The 10,903-nt window shown below is 38.6% G+C and overlaps 1 protein-coding gene across 1 annotated transcript in view; it reads right to left on the minus strand.

Annotated features, from left to right (window-relative positions):
- Positions 1-10,903, minus strand: part of LRGUK (leucine rich repeats and guanylate kinase domain containing) — a 107,272-nt gene that overhangs the window by 65,792 nt on the left and 30,577 nt on the right. Inside the window, exons 7-8 of the mRNA XM_003791666.3 lie at positions 10,331-10,474; positions 507-587 (exon numbers count right to left, since the gene is read on the minus strand). Of these exons, the coding sequence (XP_003791714.1) occupies positions 507-587; positions 10,331-10,474 (225 nt within the window). The remainder of the gene's footprint in view (positions 1-506; positions 588-10,330; positions 10,475-10,903) is intronic.

The raw sequence follows: 10,903 nt of genomic DNA on the forward strand, positions 1-10,903 counted from the left end.
AGTCCTGAAAGTTAAGAAAGAACACTTAGGAAATCTTTTATTCTACAATTACTTACAACCACACCAATTTCATGGCTACATCCAGACAAATTATTTCAGATATCTAATCTTAGACTTCCTGTCCCCTGTTATAAAACAGAAACCACATTTTCCCTACACCTTTGGCACCTTGCACTCTCTAATGTAAATGAACATCCATCTGCAATCCCATTCTCTCCCTCCTGTAATCTCTACCGGGGATGAGTCATGAATGGCCAGGTAGATATTCATTGTCTAGCTTTACTTCACTGACAATGGTGAGATAGCCTATCAGTCAGGAAGGAAGATCTTATTTCAAAAAAGCCCAAGCCAGTTAGACGTTGCTAGTAAACCCTTCTATTGTTTCCTAAGAGAGAAGATAAACTGTATTCACGTTCCTGATATTCTTTACCAAAAGTACTTCTCAAAGAAGAATTCCAGAATAGTCCTCCTCTGCCTCCCCCTCCCCCATATAGATGATCTCTTACCTGAATCGGATTATTTATAAGATTGAGAATTCGAAGGAGAGGTAGATTTTCAATATATTCTATTTCACTTAGCTCAGCAATCTGTTTAATCAATGAAAAAAATATTATCAACAGACTAAATGTGCAAAGACAATTGAAAACATAATACCTAGAGCCACTTTGGGTGGTTTCAATTCAACTTATTTTTAAAAATGGCTCCGTTGAATATCTAGCTTTTTAATGAGAATTCTGCAGAGCCACGCAGAACAAGGGAATTATTGAATGCCTCTTCATTAAAAGTGAATGCACATAGCCACGCTTTCTTTTTTCCTCTCTAGCTTGTGTACAGTAAGGTTTCTCCTCTCACCCAGGTTCATTTTAAGGCAGAAATAAAATAGTATGTAAAGCCAGAGAAACAGTACAAAAATGCACGCAAGGATCACCTGGTTACCCTCCCTACCCCCACCCCTGTTCCTAACTCTCTAGGCCCCCAATTCCCTCCCAGTCCTGCCTCTGCTGCCTTGGCCATTCGTGACTGGTTAAGCCTTCTTACTGCATATACTTGTATGGCTCTATCACCTTTTCCACAAGAGAAATTATTTTTAAAAAGATAAAAGTTAAAAATTACATATTTCTTGATGGGTGCCCATAATTCACCTTAACATTTTTTTAGCTAACCTGTACATTTATGTTTTATACACTTTTTGTATGGGTTATGATTCACATTTTTTTAAAGGAAGGGAAAAGAGGGGGAAAAAAAGGATTGCTTGACAGTTTCTTAATTCAACCAATGATAGAGCTGAGGTTGCAGCAGTCCTGAATTCTCCACTAAAGAAAGGCAAATAGTTTTATTCAAATTTTCTCTAATTAACAATATCAATTTTATTTCTTTTATATCAAGTAGATACTGAACTTTTACAGAAAGTTATTAATGACTTCTTCATGTCTTTTTTTTTTTTTTTTGGCTGGGGCTGGGTTTGAACCTGCCACCTCCGGCATATGGGGCCAGTGCTCTACTCCTTTGAGCCACGGGTTCACGGCCCTTCACTTCTATTTTTCTCCAAATTATTTCTGCATGCATTGTCAAAGCACTCCAACAGCAGGGTCACCAAGAACTTCTGAGTTATCTAACCATGTTATGCAGATAAAATATAAACTAGAACCAAAGCCAACTCAAGAGACAAACATATGAGCCATTTTCAAAGATGTCATATGAAAGCCAAACTCCAGCATTGCAATATACAACCTGTACCCATTAATCTTGTTAGAGCAACATTAGGTTACTACCCACATCCTTTTTCTACAGGATGACTAGTCAGTCCATTAGACTACCCATTTGGATCACTCATAAGAAAAAGAGATCAACTATTTTCCATCGTTTTATTCAGAGAGGTGAAAAAGTGAATGATTCACACTGCTCTGTCAAAACTTTCAAGCAATGAATCCATTTTCCTCTAGCATACAGCTGTCATTCTCGGATCTCGCACCAATGTTAAGAGATGTGTTCCTGCATTCTTCATGTCTCACGGGCAAGTCCTGGCCACCTGCACTTGCACACATTGCTGGGGGAGTAGAAACTGGTACATCCTTTCTAAAGGTCAATCTGATGTGCTACGTGTGCATAAGCTATAAGCCACCCACCCTGCTTCAGGAAGTTCATATTAAAGAGATCATCAGATAGGCAAAAATTACATACAAGAATGTCCAGTCTAACTTTATTAGTAAAAGTGACAACTTTCTAAATGCCTAAGAACTTCATCATCATGTGATGGAATAAATCAGCACAGTCCCATGATAGGAAAACTCCACGCTGGTTGCATGGAAAGATCACTCTAATGTCTTCCAAACACCACGAATGCAATAATCGTGGGCTGTGTAAAATGATTTTTCCAGTTATATTGTGTCAGTTAGAGTCAGCTGGTCTTTGAGAGTCAAACAAAAGGGATCCAGCCTTCCTCCCAGGCCTTCAAGGGCAGTGAGGTAAGAGGGCAGCAAACACGGGCGGCTTGGCTTCAAGTTCCCACTTCTGCTGAGTTGGCAAAGTGAACAGATCCTGGCTGGCCGGCACGTGCCCCCCACGCACAGCCTCATCCCACGCAGACCCCACCTTCACATCTTCTCTCGAAAAGGCCATAATCCTCAGGCTGTGTGCAACAGAATTTTACAGTAGATGCATGGACAACAGCACCCCTAAATGACTTCTAGTAAAATACAGCCAGAAATGCTCATCTTTACAGGATCTTCAGCCATCTGCTGCCAAGAACGTCACAGCAGCCAGCTGATCCCCAGATTCCAGTCCACTCTCTTTCTCTAACCTCCTTTGCCTGGCTGGCCACAGCCTACCCCACAGAAGCCGGCAATGACTTTTTTTCCCATTTCCTTCCAGGCCCTGCTCTCCAAGCATTACCTTCCAGACCTAAGAGGGGGTGTTCTTTTCTTTAAAAATATTTTTTATATATGCCATAGGTACGTAGATATGTGTTAATATTTATATATATATATATATATATAACTTGAATAGAATCAACCACTCAAATTTTTTTCACTGCCACATATATATATGAATCTATGCAGGAAAACTTTTTCAAAGTGTGGGCCTATATCAACTAGTTAATGATGATGGTGATAATGACAAATATATTACTGAAATAATAGTCAACAGATAGATCGATGGAACAGAATAAATTGTTGAGAAAACAGATCTTAGTAGAAATAGGAATGATGCATATTAAAAAATAAACTATAAATCAGTGAGAAAAATATTATTCAATAAAACTATTGGTTAAATGAGTTAATGAGTAAGAATTACTTAGTACAAGGCTGAGTATATAACAAGTACTCAATAAACGGTAGCTTTTATTTATCATATTACTATTATATTTTTTAAGTAAATTTAAAATTTGTTTCAATTTTACCATAAAATAAATTATAGATTAAGAGTTAAAGGCAATAATAAAAAGTATATCAGATTTCAGAATGGAAAAAGATTTTACAAAATTTTTAAAAATATAGTAATAAAGGAAAGGCCAAGCATAGTTACTCATGCCTGCAGTATGAGCACTTTGGGAGGCTGAGGCAGGAGGATTGCTTAAGGCCAAGAGTTCAAGACCAGCCTGGGCAACAGCAAGACCAGGTATCTCAAAAAAAATTGAAATTAGCCAGGCATGGAGATGCACACCTTTAGAACCAGCTACTTGGGGGGCTAAGGGAGAAGGATCACTTGAACCAGGGAATCTCACTGGAGATTACAGTGAGCTATGATCAGGCCACTACACTCCAACCTGAGTGACAGAGCAAGACTCAAAACACAAAACAAAAACAAAAAATAAATGAATAAAGGAATACACAAAGAAAAATATTTATATGCCTCATAAATAATTTTAATATATATATCCAAAGTACCATAAGCACAATGAAAAGCAAAAGAACTGCACTAAATAAATGATAGTCATCAGCATGAATAGACAACTTTTAAAAAGGAAATCAAATGTCTAACAAGGAAAAAAATGTTTAACTTACTGGTAATCAATAAAAAGCATACAAAATATGATATGAATACTATTTTTCTAACAGATTACATAATTTTAAAAAGGTATTTGTTGATAAGGGTGTAGTAAGATGTGCCTTAAAGTTATTCTGACTTCATATACTGCTGGTGAGAGTATTAATTAGTATGAAGCTTCAGGAAATGTATCAAGAGTCTTAAAAATGTCCATACCCACTAATGGTATTTCTAAGATTCTATCCTAAAAAATAATAGATGCATTTTATTAATAGCAAAAGTTGTAAACACAGCAAATTTCGAATAAGTAAATGGCTCACTAAATCCTGGCATATCCATTCAATAGAATGTTTTACAATTATTAAATCAGAGTTTTGAAACAGTGGAACATGTGTCCATGTGGGAATTAAATGCCTACCTCACACTACACACAAAAATAAATCCCAGTTGAGTTAAAGACAGAACAGGAAAAAACAAAATTTGAAATTACCAAAAAATACAGAAGAATATTTAAAACCTTGGGGTCTAGAGAAGTTTCTTTAAGTAAAATGTAAAAAGAGAAACTATGGAAGACCATGATTAAGTACAACTTGCAGACTTAGTTCTCCATTTCCCAGACACTTAGTCTCAGTGTATGCGTCCTATGGTTGTCATAACAAATTACCACAACTTGGAGGATTAAAACAATGGAAATTTATTGTCATAGTTCTAGAGACCAATAGTCTGAAATCCAGGGGTTGGGAAAGCTATTTGTTCTCTGAAGGTTCTAGAGGAAAATCCTTCCTTGCCTCTTCTAGCTTCTGGTAGCTCCAGGCATTCCTTGGCTTGTAGCAACATAAGACCAATCTCTACCCCTGTCTTTACATGGGTCTCGGGGCCTTCTGCTCTGTATCTTCTCCCCTTCTATTTCTTATAAGGACATTGGATTTACGGATACCCTAAATCCAGAATAATTTCATCTTGAGGTGCTTAACTTGATTACATCTCCAAAGACTAGTTTCTGAACAAGGGCATGTTCACAAGCTCTTGGGGGTGGAGTTTGGATATATCTTTTGGAGGGCCACAATTCAACTCACTATACTTAATAAGAATTAGCTTCCACAAAAGTAGCTCCACATCATGGCTCACTGTCCATTATAAAAAGTTTGCATAGCTCGCCCATGCAGTGGTGTGGAATAGGATGCCTGCTTCTGAAGCTCAGAGCAAGATGAATATTCAAGAACTCAGAGGTTCTAGATGACTGAGTAAGGAGGTTACATGGCTCTGCTGTCACCCAGTCCCCTGAGCTAGAAACCTGGGGAGTCATCTTCAGCAATATCTTCTTCCTCATCCACCGCCTCCAGCCTACCCTATTAAGTCTACCTCCAAAACACCTCTGGACCTCAGCCTTCCTTCTCCTTCCTCATCACCACTGTCTAGGTCAAGGCCCTCATCAGTTCAGCTCAGACAGTTCCTCTGATCCCTATTCTGTCTCCTTTCTCTACCCAGTAAGGGAAACACTCGAGCCTCCCTTCTTATACACAATCACTGAATCTTACCACAGGGAACTTAAACACCAAACAAGTCCTCAGTAGAAGGAAAGCAATCAGGCATGGTCCCAGGACCATGCACTCAGTCGGTGTTCTTCATGCCAGCTGTGATCAGCACAGAGTTCTTTTTATTTATTTATTTTTAATTTGAGACAGAGTCTCACTATGTTGCCCTCTGTAGAGTGCTGTGGTGTTACAGCTAGTTCACAGCAACCTCAAACTCTTAGACTTAAGTGATTCTCTTGCCTCAGCCTCCCAAGTAGCTGGGACTACAGACTGCCCACCACCATGCTGGCTATTTTTATTGTTGTTGTTATCACTGTCACATTGTTGTTTAGCAGGACTGGGCCGGGTTTAAACCCACCAACCTCGGTGTATGAGGCCAGCACCCTAACCACTGAGCACCGGGTGCTGAGCTGAGCACAGAGTTCTTAAGGGCCAGGCCCACAGCACAAAGTACACAGATGAAGTCCCTGAGCTTGTGAAATCAACATTCTAGTAGGAGAGGCAATGAACACTTAAAAGATGTGCAAATGGAATATGTGATGCAACAATCTCAGGCAGTGGTAAGTACTGATGATGAATGAAGGAGTGGGAAGGGGTGAAGGGGACTGGGAGGATGTTGGAGAGGCCTTCTTGTGAGGGTTAGACAGAAGCTTAGATGAAATGAAGGAGAGAATTTTTTTGGAAAATTTGGGGAAAACCTTCTAGCAGAGACACCAGATGTTATGAAGCTCCTGGGGTGGAAATAAGCTTGGTCTGCATGAGGATCAGAAGAAAATGCCCATAATCCATTGCAAGTTGGCGTTCCAACCCCCTTCTTTAAGGGACCACTTCATTTCACCATCTGCCCCCAAGAGTGCTGGTCTAGGTTCCAAGTCACGTAAACTGATGGTAACAGGCTCTCTGTTTTCACTGCTGGCCTGACAGAGTCAGAAGACTATAGCCCAACAGCCTCGGGGTCTACAGCCTACACTCAAATCAGTGAACCAGTGCTAAAGGGAGGCACACACAACTCGCCGTGCAGGCTGACTGCATCATGGGGCCAGGCTAACTAAAGGTAGGAATTTAGTTAGGGGCCAAGAGCAAAGGATAAAGTCACATGGATATCAATCTGAAAGTTCAGAAGTATTTGGAAAAGTGATGAGGCAACATCAGGACCTGCACACAAAGTGTGCACCATCAGCATTCTCTAGAGAGCCAAGAGAGCCATTGCTGAGTAGATCAGGCTACACTGCCTTTGCTATCCCCTGTGGATATGAAGTGGCCAAAGGCCTCCAAAGGGGCCTCCTTCCTGTGTGCATCCCATGGCAGGGCACCTAGACCAGGTGGAATGGAGACTGATTTTAGCAGGCCACCTGATCATGCCTGCATCTCCTAAGCTCATCCGGGGCTGCCTCTCCATCAATGCTGTCAGCCTCCAAAAGCCGTAGGTTCCCCAAGGAATCATCTACTTCAACCCCTCTCTGTACAGGGCTAACAAACTTATATCCTGAGAGAAATTAAGTTCACTTATAAGCTAGAATATAGCTAGAATATGTTCAAATCCCCAAAATACATATTGGTCACATATGAGAACAGAAGTATGAGCCAGGGTCCAATAAAGGCAGACATAATGCCCATAGATTGTTTGTCTAAGACATTAAATGGCATCTATCTCTGAACAACAAGCAGCGAGAGGTCTGTCCCCTGCTAAGAACTTCCCACCTATATAAAGCATCAAAAAAATAAAGAGTAGGATAACGGTCTCCAGCTGCCACCGTCTCTGCCAGCATTCAGGGAGAATGAATTAGAAGGAAAGGCCAGAGCACTGCAAAAAATGAATAGCCTGTGAGCTCTGGGAGGACTGCTATCATTACTTAGGACTTAAGTTCTTTCCATGCTTTTATTGCTTTATGAGTATTACCTTGTTAATCCTTAAAAAAAAAAAAAAAGCTCAGAAAAGTTGTTGGGAACAAATGCTGTGAAATAAAAAAGCATTCTCTAAGTACTCCCAAAACAACATCTAGCTACTAAAGAAAAAACTGAGGTTATAATGGAGTTAACAGTTTGGGATACTACTTAAATGACAGAAATGATTTAAAATCTTAGAGGGACTACAGTGTAGAAAATGACTAAGGTCCCCAAATCACCAGCTGATGGTAAATGTTTGCAAATGACCTTAAGAGAGATGTTCAAAATAATGACAGGCAGGTGTTACAACGTTTCAACAGCTAAAACTAAATTCCTAACATCAATGAAAGTGCTACCAATAAAACAATATTTCTGCCATCAAATTCATCATGTGAGAAGCAGAAGTTATGTTATGTTTCTGTTAAATGATAAATTTTCCATCCCTGATACACAATATTCTCAGTAGTCCTGGAGAAATCTCTGAGGAACTCTTTCCATGGCTCAAAGAATATTTCAAAGGACTGTCAGTTGCTCCCCAACCTGTTCAGCAGGGAGCCAGGGAATTGTGTTATTGTTACAGACATAACTGTTGCCAAAGGATCCCCCTTCGGGACATGTGGCCACTTTTTTCTAATGGAGCCTCTTTAACATTTGAAAATTACAACCCCCCTTTTTTCTGTAAACTTTTTCAGATGTAATTTGAAAAGTCTCTTGAAATGGAAGAGAAGAATGTACTATTTTTGAGGTGTTTCTAGACCCATGCTATCCAATATGGTAGTTACTAGCCACAAGTGGCTACTGGGCACTTGAAACATGGCCAGATGAACTGATGTGTGCTGAGTGTAAGACGTATACCAGATGTCAAACTCAGCATGAAACAGGAGAAGGTAAAATAGCTCGTCAATAATTTTGAATGTAGATTACACATTGAACTGATAATATTTTGGATATATTAGGTTAAGTAAAATATATTGTTAAAATTTATAATACCTTTTATTCAGTCTATTCAAGAATGTTAAAAATTATATCTATGGTTCACAAAGTTGATGAGAAATCCTCATACCTCACCCTTTTCAGAAGGGAGGCCCCTTTGCATTTCATTTACTATGTCATCCTGCAAAGCTTGAGAACATTGACTCTAGAGGCAAAATATTCCAGATTGGAATCCTGGCTCTGCTACTAGCCAGACCTGTAACTTTACCTCTGTGCTATAGTTTCTTCTTTGGAACACAACAGTGATAGTAGTATTATAAGGAAGATTAAATGAGATAACTAGAGTGCTTAGAACAATGGCTGGTGAGTAAGTTCTCAGTGAAGATCTCTAGATTATCTTATGACTATAATTGTTATAATTACCATTACTCCTTTTCCTAAATCCTTACCATTACTCCTTTATCTGAGATGCACTGAAATGGGATTTAATGAGTGCCTTCTATCTTTCTAACATCCCCAGTAGATATGAGAAACACTGTCAGCAGGAAATTTTCTATAAGTTAGACTTTAATGGCAAGTGTGGGGAAAGTACATAAAACCACATGAAACAGAGACTGTGCTACCATCCTAGGATTTAGGGCACGGGATCAAAGGTCATCTGCTTTAATTAATTAACTTGATAAGATGGCAAAACAATTTAATATATAAGTGAGAATGAAAATGAACAGTTTTGTCTGTGATTAAAAGTTGACTTATACCTAGAGCTAATGACTAACCTCTCTCGATTTTTAATAACCTAGCAGATGATGAGAGTCTATGAAAGAGTCATCAGACAAAACCGGTAGGTACCATCACTGCAGAACAGGACAAAGCCTCCACAACACCACATCTTGCTCTACACAGCACACCAACTGCCTCTTTCAGGGCTGGCCCAGTTCTTCATGATCAAGAAGAATTAAATAGTCAACTTCCTTATGAAATCTTTCCCCCAAAATACTCAATATGTATAAAATCACCTTGTAGATCAATTGCATAAGCAATCAGCTATAGGTACCAAATTAATATACCATGATTAGGAGCCCAGATGCTTTATTAAATATAAAATCTATTTAAGAGTGAAAGCCAATTTATTTAATTTTTGAAGTGTACATTAAGTACAACATGAAAATTTGAGTAAGTCCAATCCCCAACTCTTCATGCAGATTGAAAACTTACACTATTATTACCAACAGGATATAAGAATTTACTGCCTGTGCCTCTTCTCTTTATTTTATTTTTAATAGTTTAAGTCTTTCCTAGGTATTTGCATTTTTTATTTTTTTATATCGACAGATAAAATTATATGTACTTATTGTATACAACATGATATTTTGAAATATATACACATTGTGGAATGGCTAAAATCTACCTAATTAATATATGCAGAAAGTCAGTTTTCTGTGGTGAGAATATTTAAAATCTACTCTCTTTTAGCATTCTTTGAAACATTTATTTTTATTAACTATAATCACCATGCTATACAATAGACCTCTGGAAAAGATTCCTCCTATCTGAATGAAAGTGGTACCCTTTGGCCAACATCTCCCCAACATCACCCACCCCCAGGTCCCCCAGCCCCAGTCCTAGCCAGTGGCTAGTCTTAGACCTTCCATCTCCTTACTCTGACATTTCAGACTTTCCTAATGCCATCTTTGTACACAAAAAATTTCATGAACACATCTATTTCAAAAAATCATGCACATGTGGTTTCAGTTTAAATCTTTAAAACAGTATAATTAGGACTCATCCGACTTGCAAAAATTAAGAATTCTAAGTATTTATTTAAAAAAGAAAAACACAGTCCTTCTGCAACTATTGCTCTAGGAAGCTTGCTAGAATCACATTTCTAAGCTAACATTTAGTGTGACAACCCCTGAGAAACAAATGATGGGGTGTGTGTCCGCTCATGCAGACACTGACATAAGACATGTAAAGAACAAGCACACTACCTTGTTATCCTCAAGGTTGATCACTTCCAGGAGGTCATGATTCTCTAAGCCTCGGAGGCTACTGATCTGATTGTGGGACAGATCAAGGTTCTGTAGGGTTTTCAGATCCTCCAAACCTTCGATCTTCTCGATTTCATTATTACTCTAAAATAGACAAAATATACCTAGTGTTTTAAAGGCCTCTCACAGGAAAAGTTGTAATGGCAAATTTCATTTTGGATCCTTCTCCAAATCTCTCAAAAAAATCAGTAAGGCATTCTTGTCCCTCCCCCTGCCACCCCATTTCCATCACTCACTTCCTCAAACACAAGCACACACCTCAGAAAGAAATCCCAGTTTCTCAGCTGGAAGACTCACAAAAGACTTCCAGCTGAAAACATGATATTTTCATTAAAATTAAAGCAAGCTTAGTATTCAGATCAGTAAAAAAGACAAAAGACTGGTAGTATGAGCTTTTAACTCTTCATATTTAAAACCTAATGGCAATATAACTCCATGTTTATCTTTAGAAATATAAATTTAATGCAATTCTTTCATCATCATCATCACAATAAACCACTTGAATATTGTATT

The sequence above is a fragment of the Otolemur garnettii genome, unplaced genomic scaffold, assembly GCF_000181295.1.
Source record: "Otolemur garnettii isolate 467f Iridium unplaced genomic scaffold, OtoGar3 scaffold00049, whole genome shotgun sequence".
Lineage (NCBI taxonomy): Eukaryota > Metazoa > Chordata > Mammalia > Primates > Galagidae > Otolemur > Otolemur garnettii.